Source organism: Alnus glutinosa, chromosome 11 (assembly GCF_958979055.1).
Source record: "Alnus glutinosa chromosome 11, dhAlnGlut1.1, whole genome shotgun sequence".
Lineage (NCBI taxonomy): Eukaryota > Viridiplantae > Streptophyta > Magnoliopsida > Fagales > Betulaceae > Alnus > Alnus glutinosa.
This window is the reverse complement of record NC_084896.1, coordinates 14,957,120-14,971,484: the sequence shown is the minus strand read 5'-3', so window position 1 is coordinate 14,971,484 and position 14,365 is coordinate 14,957,120. Positions and strand designations below refer to the sequence as shown.

At 39.7% G+C, this 14,365-nt stretch overlaps 1 protein-coding gene across 1 annotated transcript in view; it reads left to right on the top strand.

The window, feature by feature from the left end:
• The window catches only part of LOC133881460 (outer envelope protein 64, mitochondrial), a 47,955-nt gene extending 34,763 nt beyond the window's left edge, over positions 1–13,192 (top strand). Inside the window, exons 8-13 of the mRNA XM_062320394.1 lie at positions 3,304–3,438; positions 3,531–3,731; positions 5,285–5,412; positions 5,499–5,550; positions 5,957–6,026; positions 12,841–13,192. Of these exons, the coding sequence (XP_062176378.1) occupies positions 3,304–3,438; positions 3,531–3,731; positions 5,285–5,412; positions 5,499–5,550; positions 5,957–6,026; positions 12,841–12,923 (669 nt within the window). The 3' untranslated portion in view covers positions 12,924–13,192. The remainder of the gene's footprint in view (positions 1–3,303; positions 3,439–3,530; positions 3,732–5,284; positions 5,413–5,498; positions 5,551–5,956; positions 6,027–12,840) is intronic.
• Positions 13,193–14,365: the final 1,173 nt, after the last annotated feature.

The window sequence follows — 14,365 nt, the reverse complement described above, 5'->3', positions numbered from 1 at the left end:
ACAACTTTATTCGATTTGAGATTGGGGCTGGGGGCATGTAAGTTTCTGGCATGACTTGTGGTGTGTGGATAGATCATTGATGCTATGTTTTTTAGTATTGTTTAATATTGCTAGGAATAAAGATGCGAGGGTGGCAGATAATTTGGTAGTTCAAAATGGAGTTACTCAGTGGAATATCATCTTTACGTGACCAGTTCAGGATTGGGAAGTGGAGATGGTACTCTCTTTCTTCACGCAGCTTTATTTTATTCCGATTCGACATAGAGAGGATGATAAGTTAGTTTTGGAGCCTCTCCGAGTGGGGTCTATTTGAAGTGAAGTCCTTTTATGAAGTGTTAAATAGACAAGATGGTCCTTCATTTCCTTGGAAGAGTATCTGGCGTGTAAAGGCTCCGGCGAGGGTAGCATTCTTTGTATGGACAGCAGCATTAGGTAAAATTTTGATGCATGACAAGCTGCGAAAGAGGAATGTTGTGGTGATTGAATGATGCTATATGTGTAAAAAGAGTGGGGAGTCCATTGAACATCTGTTACTTCATTGCAAAGTTGTTCGCGATCTATGGATTTACATTTTTACTTCATTTGGGGTAGAGTGGGTTATGCCTCGAAGGGTGCTGGATTTGTTGACTAGTTGGGGCGCTTCGTTTGGGTATGATCCAGCTAAGGAAGTTTGGCAGTTAGTTCATTTGTATTTAATGTGGTGTTTTTGGTGGGAGCGGAATGCGTGACACTTTGAAGATGTAGAGACATCGATGTTGGAGCTAGGGAAGCGCTTGCTTAACACTTATATATTTGGATAATGGCTCATCTAAGTGTATTTACTTATGCAAATTTTTTAAATTTATTTTATGTTCTTTCCTTTTAGGGGTTCTCTTGCATACTCCCTGTGTGCTAGGGCTGTGCTCCTCTGTGCTTTATTGACGAATTGACATTATCATTTTGAGGTGTAAGGCTCCTTTGAGGCTAGCTTTTTTCACTTAGATAACATCCTGAGGGAAAATTCCCACCTTGGACAATCTATGCAAGCTTCACATCATAGTGCTAGATTGGTGTTATATGTATAAAAAGAGTCAAGAAACCCTGGATCATCTTCTTCTTCGTTGTGATGTCGCGAGGGATTTGTGGAATATGGTATGTCAGATGTTTGGAGTGGAGTGGGTTATGCCTAGACGGGTGATGGATCTCATGGTGTGTTGGTAAAGAAGGGTTGGTCGGAATGCTATCGATATTGTTTGGATTGTAGTCCCTTCCTTCTTAATGTGGTGCGTCTAGAAAGAAAGGAATGCTCGAAGCTTCGAGGATTGTGATAGAATGAGCCTGGATCTATAAATTTGTTTTCTTAAATCTTTTTTGAGTGGATCTCTGCTAGCGCCCTTCTCCTTGTTTTTAGCTTTGCAGATTTTTGTACAATTTTTCCTCATTCTTGATTTTCTTGGTGTTTTTCTCTTGTACACTTCATGTGTATTTAGGTTGCGCCACTTGGTCTTTTAATAAATTTCCATTACTTATAAAAAAAAGAAAAAAGAAACTAATGGCGACTACGCCATGGCAATACTCACAGATGCCATTGACAACCAACAGCCTGTCAAAACTCAGGTTCTGCCTCTGAACAAACCAAAACATTACAATCGCCGACGACCACCAGAAACTATGGCGAACTCATAGGGAATCGCCATAGTCAATGTCAACTGACCACAACAACCTCCCTAGATGTGCTTTCACGTCAGGGAATCAGAGAAAACTCAGCAGCCATGAGTTGGGTCTGGTTTTCACCACTAGAACAGTGGTGAAGAAGGTAGCATACCAAATTGCCTTCATACACCTGTCACGGGCATGAAGCCGATCAAACCAACCTGTGACCGATTTAACAAGGCACATATTGACTTCTTCAATTGCAACCTTGTCAAGATCTTCGTAGATCACACCATCTCCGCTGCTCCAATCTCTCTCTCTCTCCCCCCCCCCCCCCCCCCCTCCCTTTGTAACTGACCAATTCAAGCCAACAAAATGCTTTGTATCAGACCAATTATTCTACTGCTTTGATACGGCGTTTGGTTGTGAGAAATCCCAAGCTGATTACTATGGTTCGGCAAAGAAATTTCCCTTGAAACCGATCAAACCAACCCGTGCACTGCACCAACTCTTTACCATCTGTTTGAATTTAGTTAAAGCTCATATAGTAACGGTGAAAAGTGTTTTTTTTTTTGACAGATTTGAGAAGCGAAGAAAATGGACTAGATATACTCTTCTCTTTATCCACATAATAAACTTCTTCAGTGACCATCCTTTTTTATGTGGCTCTTCAGCATTGCAGATCCTTCTAAGATGTGGAAGTCCTGAAAATGAAAATATTTAGGGTTTGGGAATCAATATATTTTCAAAGTAATATACATATATATGCATATAGATATATGTGTGTGTGCGTGCGTGCATGCCGCGCACGCTCGCTCTTCCACAACTGAAAGTTCTTTCTCCCATGAAATCAGTTAGTAGCATGTATCAGTCATTTCAATCAAACAGAAACTTCACTGTGAAAGCACGCAACTAAATAAATTTCAAGACTTTTTTTAAAAAGAAGTTACAAGAGATAACTAAACTAAGAACAACTGAATAAGGGGGACAAAACAAAACAACGAGCCCAACAATTTCAATCTCTGTCGTTGACTGGCAAGCTTCTCGCCTTCTTGATCCAGCTCCATCAAGAAGCACTCTCATTTTCCATAATGAGCAGGGCAATCTTGCTGGGTCTCAAGTTTAAATTTCAAGACTTTTTTTGAAAAGAAGTTACAAGAGATAACTAAACTAAGAACAACTGAATAAGGGGGACTAAACAAAACGATGAGCCCAACAATTTCAATCTCTTCATTGACTGGCAAGCTTCTCGCCTTCTTGATCCAGCTCCATCAAGAAGCGCTCTCATTTTCCATAATGATTAGGGCAATTTTACTGGGTCTCATGTTGACAGAAAGGATCGCCATTGGATAAAGAGGACTTCTTCTCCTGTGCTTTCTTGCTCAGGGTTGGTTGTCATTCTTTTTGTTGTGTGTGTTTGTGTGTGTGTGTGTGTGTGTGTCTCTCTCTCTCTCTGTGTCTGTGTGTATTAAATATTACACTCTTCATAGTTTCACAATTGTTTTTTTGGGAAATTTTTGCAAAAGTCAAACACAGTTGTGTGTTTCTTTTTTTCTCCTTTTTTTTTTTTGTCACTATGTTTAAGCAGCTCATGTTGCTTATATCTGTTAATGCTTTTTCTTTTTCTTTCTTTTTTCTTTTTTTTTTTTTTTTTTTTTTTTTTTTTTTCAGGATGATGGTATATTAGTAGTTCCCACAGTGGCTGATCCTCCATTAAAGCTCAATGTGAAGAAACAACTTGCTGCTGAGTTCCATGATCGTGCATTCGCTCTATCAAGCATCGCTAGCATGTCTGGGTGCTGTCAGGTAACTTATTGTTTGTTGCGTCAGTTTTTATCTCGATGCTTTAGTTTCTGTAGCCTGGTAGACTATACATCTATTTTACATTCTATCGGCAGGTTACCATTCCATTAGGAAAGCACAATGATTGTCCAATCTCTGTTTCATTTATCACTTTCCATGGTGCTGATAAATTTCTTCTTGATACGGTCTTGGATATGTATTCATCTCTCCAAGAGCAAGCCAGCAATGCATCTAATCTGGTGCCATTGCCAGATACCAACGGTAACATGGATGCCTCTGAACTCTTGAAAGAAAAGGTATGTTCACCCCTAGTATTTTGACCCTGTAATAATAACACTTCATACAATGAAATGTTTCTAGTGCAGACATCTTTAATTTAGTTATTATTGATCATATGATGCATCTTTCAACATAGTGTTTGGGTTCTTGCTCAAATAGTACATGCCAGCACCTTTTTTGCATAAGGTTTTGGATTGATTTTGACCTCTTCTCTCATCATGATACTTTTTGGTGTGCTTTAATGCCTTCTTTCCCAGATATAACCCAGAATAACGTTTTAGTGTGTTTGCTTTGTTCCTTTTGCCAATAAGATTGTCCTTTCCGTGGATGGAAATGAATTATTCTCTGCACTCTTCTTCTAGTTGAGTTTGTCTGAACCAGGCTATTAGTGAGATTCAGTGTCTTGTAGTTGTGCTTTGCAAAATGAAATAATCTGGCTGAGGATTAGACATTAAAGCTGATCATTTACAGTTGTTTAAGAACTGCCGTGTCTGTCCCTCTCATTGAATCTTCTTTCTGCCGTTTAATCATGTAAGGCTCTGAGCTAAGTTTCCTGCTCCAGATGTCATGTATACAAATTGGTCAACTTTTTCTCAGTATTTCTCACGAATTTCTCAGATTCATGTATACATAAATTGAATTATTATGTGCTTATGGAGTGAACATGTCAGAGGCTGAGGCAATCAGACAGAAGTAGTTTTTGTCTGTTTCTGCCAAGAAATTACCTGTAAATACTAAACTTCTAGGCCTGACATCCACTTCAGATTAATATTTTCAGATCTGAAGTTATAATTACTGTGGCTGGGTAACTTAATGTCACTTCAAATACCAAGTGAGGTATGAACTATTGATTGACTTGTTCAAAGTCTATGCGTATATGTTATCACCTGTTTATCTTTATGCTCAGTCAAACATAAGATTAATTATTTTAAAAGTTTGATAACATAAATTAACTTAACATTTTCCTGCTTCCTGTTATAAGGATTTTTAACTGTTGTTCTGGTTTCCAAACTTGTATATGCTGCTTTATCAACTGTCTTCTATCATGAGTTGCAATTTTAGAGAAAGCTCTGTCAGCAGTTCCTAATAAATCTCTATGGTCATTATTTTGTACATTTAAAGAGGTTCATTGTAAATTATCTTATTGTCACTATTTGTGTTATTGTGCTGAAGACTTATCTATCTATGATGGTACATAGGCTATCTGAAAGGTGTTTTTGGTTATATTTCTCTTGAGAATGCTAGTTTTAATTGGTTAGGTTACTCTGCTGGTTTATTATTATTATCAATTTACAGATTTGTGTCAATGAGCTTTAGCTCAAATGGCACTTCATCTCCCCTGTAAAATGGGGTGGAAGGTGAGTTCATGGGTTCAAGACCCACTGGGTGCATGTATAATTTACCAATAAAAGAATCTGTTAGACTTGTTTGAGATTCAAGAGAAGCACCTTATCCACTAAAATTATTATTCTCTTATTATACAAGCATGCAAATATGCACACACAAACACATGCATGCACAACATATACTGTCTGAGCATTTCCATATAACTTTTAAAACATTGTTGCAGGGAAATGCTGCGTTTAAGGGAAGGCAGTGGAATAAGGCTGTCAATTACTACACTGAAGCTATCAAATTGAATGCGACAAATGCAACTTACTATTGCAACCGTGCAGCTGCTTATTTAGAGTTGGGATGGTATGTTCTTTAATTTGTTATCCAAAATTATTCATTTATGTTCTTTTTGTCCAATGACTTTGTATTTGTTGTTCTAATGTTTGCAGTTTTCAACAAGCTGAAGAGGATTGCAGTAAGGCAATAGTACTTGATAAGAAGGTGAGTGGACGAGCTTGTTGTGCTGACTGCTCTATGCAAAACATTTTCTTAATATCTCCGTCTTTTTAATTCCTTAATTTTGTAGCAATTGGCCATAGTACCAAAAACGGGCCGGGGGGGGGGGGGGGGGGGGGGGGGGTCCTGTTATGCTTAAATAATTGACCTAGTATTATATTGAATCTGATTTGCAGTTGTTTTGGTCTTCTCTACTGCATTGCTTGGGGATTTTAGGGATTTAATTACACTTAAAGATGCTGGCTTTTGTGTAATTAAAAAATATGTAGCATTGCAAAAGATTTTTGATTCATGACCTGCATTGTCAAAATAATGGGACGTGAGATGTATATTGCATGCACAGAGAACAGACATTAATTGTGTTATCTATAATGTTTTATTGTTTGTGCAGAATGTTAAGGCATATCTGAGGCGTGGAACAGCTAGAGAATCTCTTCTCCGTTATAAAGAGGCTGCTGATGGTAAGAATCCTGATTGTACACTATCTAAATGTTCATCTTGTATGTGATGAGCCGCAGCTTCTCCAGGTTTTGGATTGTATAGTGATTTTGCACATTCCTGTTCAGCATCTTCCTTCCAAAAGTTTAAAGATTACTTATTGATCAATATAACTACTGTATACACCAATGAAAAAGTACCTACAGTTATGGACTATCAATCGTTGTCCCCTTTCTTTTTTTAGGCTCAAAAATATAATTCCTCGAGTCATGGGATGTGTTTGTGTGCAGGGAGGGAAGGATGTTGATTTATGCATATTAAATCCTTAAAAGACGTGCCCCCAATCTTTGAAAGGACATGTGATTTTGCTTTTAGTTTCTACAAATTCGTATGTAAAAGTTGTTCATTGTACTGATCAGTCCCTGCTAGTAGAGTCAAGTAGGGGTTTTCATTTTGCTCGAAGGCCTGACTGAAACCGACCAAATCATGTTGGTTTCCGAGTGAGTCAGCTCGGGGGTTGGGTAAAGTTTTTCATCCTCTTCGATTCCTTCTTCTCCTACTTCTCTTGATTTCTTGGAATGCTTATCATCCTCTTCTTTTGAACCCCAACCCTGTTTGGTTTTTTCGTTTTGGCTTTCCCTCTTTGTCGTCGAAGCTGAGAAACCCTAGGTCACTGTTGTCGGTCCCCTCCCACCACCCTCCTCCCCCAGGTCCTTCATCTTCAGTGAGGTAATGAACCTTCTTGCTCAATCTACGAAAGATCTATGGTGAGCCTATCCCTTTCACCTACATATCTACCACCTGACCACTTGATCTACCAATCTTAGAGATCCAACTCCCACGGCGCAACCCCGCTGCCCAACTGACAAAGCCAACTGCTCACCAACCAACACTAATTCGATAAGAGCTGGTTCTACGGGCGGTTCGGTCTGAAAATTTAATTTCCAACCGCTTTTGGGTCGGCACTCTAAAATACCACTATTCCGACCTGAAGGGTTTAGTTTTGCACCCCTAGAATCAAGGCTTATTAACGTACATATGAGTCCTACTTTTCATCCACTAATGTCTTTTTTTTTTTTTTTTTTTTTTTTTTCTCCCTCACTATATCTCATCTGGTTCCACAACATCCTCAAACGTCTCACCACCCCACTCCATGAATCCTTCCTCTGTGATCTTCACCGTCCCCAATATGAACCACTCCTTGAATATCAAGCTCTCTAACGGGAACTTCACGAGTTGGAGAACTCAAATTCTGGCTTACATCAAGGGCCAAGATGCGTATGGTTTCCTAGATGGCACCTCTCGGCCTCCAGCCCAGAGCATCCCCAATACCAACACTGATGCTGGTGCTCCTGTCACTATGGCCAACCCGGAATTTCTTGCCTGGTGTCAATGGGATCAGATGATCCTCAGCGTGTTGATATCCACGCTCACAAAGCCCCTCGTCGTTCATGCCATAGGATGTGCTACTGCCCATGATCTCTGGACAACATTGGTAACCATGTTTGCCTCCAAAGCTAGATCTCGTGTCATGCAGATTCATTACCAACTTGCCACATCCAAGAAAGGTAACTCCTCCAGCACTGAATATTTCCAGACTATCAAGGCCATGAGTGATAACATGGCTGCTGCTGGACAGGATTTGAACGATTTTGAAAGCGTTTCATACCTCCTTGCTGGCCTCGGATCAGAGTATGATCCTTTTGTTACTTCTGTAACCGCTCGTCTGGATCCATTATCTATAGATGAATTGTATGGACACCTTGCCCATGAGATGCGTATTGAGCATCATCTCTCATCCAATGAGCAATCACAGCCATCAGCTCATTTTTTTGCTTGGGCTCCCTTGCCTCATGGATGTGGCTATCGGGATCGTGGTTCTTCCTTCACTGGACGCAGCACCTATCGTGGCCACGGTTCTTCATCCAGCAGCCATGGTCGTGGCTCCTACTTACAAGATTCAACCTCATCTTCTTGGCCTATCTATACTAGCTTTGTGGAAAGATTGGTCACACTGCCCCTCGGTGCTACCAACAACCTGATCCAGCATTATCGTCTGCATCTCATCACAACCCTCAAGCGTTTTATTCTTCCCCATCGCTGCTCTTTGAGGAAAACTGGTATCTGGATACTAGTGCCACTCATCACATCACAGATGAGATCCAAAATCTCAACATGTCTTCCGAGGAATACACTGGCCTGGATCAGATTCGCATAGGCAATGGAACAGGTTTGTCCATTAATCACATTGGCTCTGCATCTCTTTCACTTTCTCGCCACAAATTTCTGCTCAAACAATTGCTTCATGTTCCCTTAATCTACAGAAAGCTTATTTCAATATGTCAATTTGCTCTTGATAATTCTATTTTCTTTGAATTTTATTCCTCTCATTTTGTTATCAAGGACTACAAGACCGGGACTCCAATCCATCAAGGCCTGATTGAGCATGGCCTCTATCAACTCTCTCCTTCGTTTGTTTCTTCATCAATAACTCTGATACGTATCTAGGGTAATTAGAATTAGGTTTTAAATTAGGTAAGTGTCGTATTATCGTTTAAGAGAATAATAGGTTTATTAGTATGATATTAGTCATATAATAATTTTTTTTTTTTTTTGTTTGATAGGTAATTAAAATTTTATTAAGAAAATGAAGCGTAAAGCGCTCCTAAGTATACAGGTGCTATACAAAGGAGAACCAAAGCTAACCCGAAAACCCATCAGACAACCCAAGCAACAGGAAAAAAAACCTAAGGCCTCGAGAAACAAACTACAAAAACCCCCTAGACATACAACCCTAAATCGCATGGGTCTTGCCTCTTCTACACCTAGAAGAAATATTAGAGTCGCCATAATTAACGGAGCTTTGTAGATTCAGAAGCTCCTTCTTGCCCTTAGTCTTCTGACGCTTAATCATTTCTTCCGTAATAGCCATGAACCTCTCATTATGCTCCTCAGACACGTTCCACGCATACTCCTGGGACAACCTCTCCCAAAACTCTACAGCTGAAAGTAGAGAACCCGATTCCCCATCTACGCCCAACAGATCCACACCCACTGAAGCCACCCCAAATTCTGACCCCAAAGAAATTTCCAATGAAGACTCCTGCAGAATTTCTGTCGGACCCGAGCCCACATCACCGTCTGGATCAGAGTGCTGACAGCTAGACCCACCCCCGGAAGGAGCAAACCCAACATCACCCCAGAGTCTACCGGCGAAGTTATCTCAGGCAGAGGAGGAGACGACGAGGTCTCCAGTTAAAGAAGACACCCAGGAGATCCCGACGATGCCATACCCACACTCTCAAAGGTTTCCAACTGAACGTCCACCAAGACACCAGTAGAAAGGCGATCCAAGGGAGACCCAGAAGAAATCTCCGGCAAAATCTCCGACAGGATGCTCAACGGACGGGAAAGAACAGGTTTCGGGAAGAGTCTGGCTAAACGGAAACCCGAACGATGACCCAAACTAGTCCCAACAAAACGGGTCAAAAGTTTTCTTATAGCCCGGCCCAGAGACAAGTTAGACCCAATAACCAGCTTGCTCCACATGCGACGTTTTGAAATTTTAAAATTCAAGTTTGGATGTGCTAGACTCTTCTTACCCGGCGGACAGAAAGGCCGGTCAATACCATCGTATAATAAATTAATTAGGAAAATGAGGAGTCTTGCTCATAATGCAAGAATCCCTAGATTAAGGGATTTATATCCCATTATATTAGGTTTTTTATTAGGAAGGAAATAAGGGAATTAATTATCCCATTAGGTTTAATATTATTTATGTAATATTTATTTATTGTTTCCGTATTTTCAGCTTTGTAACCCTATAAATAGAGTATTGAAGAATGAAATAAGATATCAAGAAAAAAATTATTATAATTCAGCTCTTGTAGTTGATTAGGAGTTTTTTAGGGTTTTTCGAATAATCCTAACTTTAGGAGGTCCAGAGTACCTCGAATACCCTACTATCCCACACACTTCCCCATCCAAATTATCCACCTTCCATTCCCCGTTACGAAGGACCGTAACAAACTCAAGCACTCGTTGGTGAGAGGACTACCGCCCATCCATGGCACAAACGATTGAGACATCCAGCCCTTTGGATTGTCAACCATGTCTTATCTAAATTTCATCTACCAGTCTCCACTCATAAGGCAATCACTCCCTGCACTGCCTGCCCCCAAGCCAATGGCCATCAACTGCTATTTTCAGTTTCTACTTCCAATATTTGTAATTCTTTAGAATTAATTTTTTCAGATGTTTGGGGTCCTTCCCCAACTCTTCCTATCAATGGTAATCGCTACTATGTTTCTTTTATTAACGCCTTTAGTCGGTTTACTTGGGTGTTTCCCATTCAATCGAAATCTGATGTTATGTCCGTCTTTATCAAATTTCAAACCATGATTGAACGCTTATTCAACTCAAAAGTTAAAAGTGTACAAACTGACTTGGGTGGAGAGTATCGCGACCTCAGTAAATATTTTCAATCCATTGGAATTGTTCATCGTGCTTCCTGCTCCCACACACATCAACAACAAGGATGCGTTGAAAGAAAACATCGACATCTCAGTGACACAACCTTAGCTCTACTTGCTGATAGCTATCTTCCCAAAACCTTTTGGAATGAAGCTTGTCCCACTTCATGCTATTTAATCAATCGGTTACCCACTCCCTTGCTGAAAATTTTTTCTCCATTTGAGAAACTCTTCTCCCATCCCCCTGACTATAAATTCCTTAAAATTTTTGGATGTGCTTCCTTTCCAAATCTTAGAACCTATAATTCACATAAGTTTTCCTTTCGCTCGAAACAATGTGTCTTCTTAGGCTATAGCTCGCATCACAAAGGCTACAAATGTTATCATCTCGAGTCAAGCCGAATGTATATCTCTATTGCTTTCCTAATTTCATGAAATTGTGTTTCCCTTCTTTACAAAAACATTACCATCTGTTTCATCTACCTCACACCCTACCCCTTATAGCTCATTCTCTCTTCCAATAGCTTCTCCAAACCTCTCGAGTTCTACTCCTCCAATCCTCCCATCTTTACCGGATACTTCCATCATCTCTCACTCACCTTCTACTTCTTCTTCACCTCAAATAGAGCCACATGTCTCTCCCATCCAACCTCTGGAATCGGCTCCTCCTAGACTACATCCCATGCAAACAAGATCTCAAAATGACATTCGCAAGCTACAGAAACTCATAGATGGCCCTGTCAGATGTCCTTTACCTCGGGCTTTACCGTCTGAATTTGCACTTATAGAACCTACTTGCTTCTCTAATGCCGTCAAGATCAGTGAGTGGCGCAATGCGATGCAAGTTGAGTTCAATGCATTATTCAAAAATCACACATGGTCTCTTGTTCCTCCAATGACAGCCAAGAATGTTGTGGGCTGCAAATGGGGGTTTAAACTCAAGAAAAAGGCTGATGGCTTTGTTGAACGCCTTGTTGCTAAGGGATTTCATCAACACGCTGGCCTAGACTATGGTGAGACTTATAGTCCTGTTGTAAAACCTACTACTATACGCACTATATTGTCCATCGCATACTGCGCAGGTTGGTCACTCAAGCAAATTGACATTCAAAATGCGTTTCTTCATGGTATCTTGTCTGAAGACGTATATATGGCTCAACCACCGGGCTTTGTACAAATCTGTTGCCAACATTGTTGCTTAATTACTTTGGATCCAATCTCTCTTGCTAGACCTTGGCATAAAACTCCATTCTCCACCAAAGTTTTGGGGCGATAACATTGGTGCCACATATATGTCAGTAAATCTCATTTTCCATGCACGTACCAAGCATGTGGAAATTGATTTTCACTTTGTTCGGGAACTAGTTGCTGACAAATCATTGGAAATTCTTTTTATTCCAAGCTCCGACCAACTAGCAAATGTACTTACCAAGTCGATAGTCTCCAAAAGATTTCATCTCTTATGTTTCAAGCTCAACGTCCAATCTCCCCCACTGATCTTGCAGGAGGGTATTAACGCACATATGAATCCTTCTACTTCTCATCCACTTCGTAATGATCAAGTCAAGAATAAGAGTCCAAGTGAACCTCATGGTAAGAATCCAAGTAATAAGGCATGAGAAGATAAGTATAAGAAGAAGAGTTCTAGTTGTATATGTATCAGCAAACAAGAGTCCTAGCTAGATGTGTATCCGAGTTAAGAGTTAGAGTTAACTTGTAAACAACCTCATCATGTAATCTCTATATATATCAATACAAGCTCACTTAGATGAGCAAGGGAGAATACAGATTCAATAACCTAATATTCAGAGTTCTTATAAGTCTTAGTTGAGTAATGTCCCTGCTAGTAGGTGGGAGAAAATATTCAGTCTGAGTTTGTTACATGCCCATATGTGTCTTTTAGTTGTCAAATTATTTAAACTTTAAAATACTGGGAGTGTCGTGGACAGTGAAACTGTGAAATTATGTGTCCAGGTTTCTGTTTACACACACCTACATGGGACAAAACCTGCTGCAAATTTAAGCGATAACACAGGCTAGCTAATCTTATATGCATGTTTGTTTCTTAAACAACCATATAACTGAATTATTATTTTGGACTCAAATATGGATATAATTCAGATCCTTATTCAACCATGTCAAATAATAAATTGTGTTCTGCCACCTGCTTATCTATGTAGTTACATAGTCCATGGTCCATATGAATATCCCTGTTGCCATGCCATGTTATGGAACACTGAATCAGACACGCAAATAGTTGCACATATGGCTCATTAATTCTTATGTGTGTACATTGGCAAAATATTAATATAGGTTCTGCAGTCTTCAACCCGCTTATAGAATTCTTTTCTCTTTGTATATGCAGATTTCAAGCATGCTCTTGTTCTTGAACCGCAGAATAAAGTTGCTAGTCTTGCTGAAAAAAGACTTCGAAAGCTGATGAGTTGACACATGCTCACTTGTCTCTCTCCCTCTCCCCCCCTCTCCCCAAGCAAAAAGAAAACACAGAAAGGATACTTTGGGATGTTGAATGTGGGTTTCTGAGAATATAGACCCTTCTTCTGTACCCAAACAGTAAAAGAAAAAAAAGAAGAAAAAGCAGAAAAAGATGTGAGGCTCTGATTACGGCTGTTGCAATCTTTGTTTGTTCCTAATTCTGTGCATATTGTTTAATTGTAAGTAATTTTTTTTTTAATCTGAACTTTCATTGAGAAACATTAATCTGATATTGTCTACCTGCATGCATTACTGTGCATGCATAAATACATGCAATGCTTCTTTTTTGCTTTTTTTTTTTTTTTTGTTTGAGCTACTCTAAACTATTTTCCTCTCGAGTGGTCAAGAGTTTTAGACAAATTTTTTTTTTTTTTTTTTGTGAACAGTCGGGGGTTTCTGCTTGTTGATTAAGGTGAGTGGACGAGGTTAAAATTCTAAAATATAAGCCCTGAATGGAGGCAAGGATTTGCTCCGCATTGGCTCCTTTTCTTTACTATCTATGCTCAAATAGACCCTCAACGAATAAACCTTTATTTGACATTTGAAACGTGCATATTATTTGACCCATTGGCTATGAATTAGAGGGTTGAGATATCTAACTTCAGATCCAATTTTACGTCTGTATCACCCGGTTGGTTTCTTTATAATTCTAGTACTAAGCTTAAACTAGCATCACATTCAAGTGGTTCAAAATACGCTATTTTAGGAAATTGCAGCGCTAGGTTTGCTCATAATTCGAATTTCATTGACTCGATAGTAAGTCACGGATATAATTAGAGATTTCTTCCATCCATACATGATCTATGACTTGTTGAATAATTGTTTTGGCTAATCTATGGACAGCAAAATTTACCTCTATTAATATGACCAATCTACCAACTTTGCAAACAATTGAGCACCACACGTATGTCATCAATAATATGTCTGTACCTACAATTCTGGCTGCGAGATTTGATAGCATTCAACGCATGAAGCACATCACCTTCCAATAAAATCCTCTATTGGCCTAGATCACTACCGAATTCTACTGCATTAAGGGCTACCAAAGCCTCAGCTGCGACAAGCTCTTTATTCCCCAATTTTGTTAGGCTTCTTGTTGCCGGGACATAACCCTCGTAACCCCTCACTATGATACACATTCCCATTCGTCCATTTTGTTGTGTCCACCGCAACATCCCCAGTTTAATTTTTGCATGCCTAATGTAAGAGCTTTCCATCTAAGATGTATCGTTTCCCCATGCCCCTCACTTTCTTTTGCATTTGCCTTATTGAAATCATCCAAGGCATTCCTTGCCCCCGAACGACAAGTTAGGGTCAAGAAACTCCCCCCCTATGAACTAGTGTATTGCGTCTGAACCATATGTTCCTCGAACATAAAACAAAAAATTCAAATT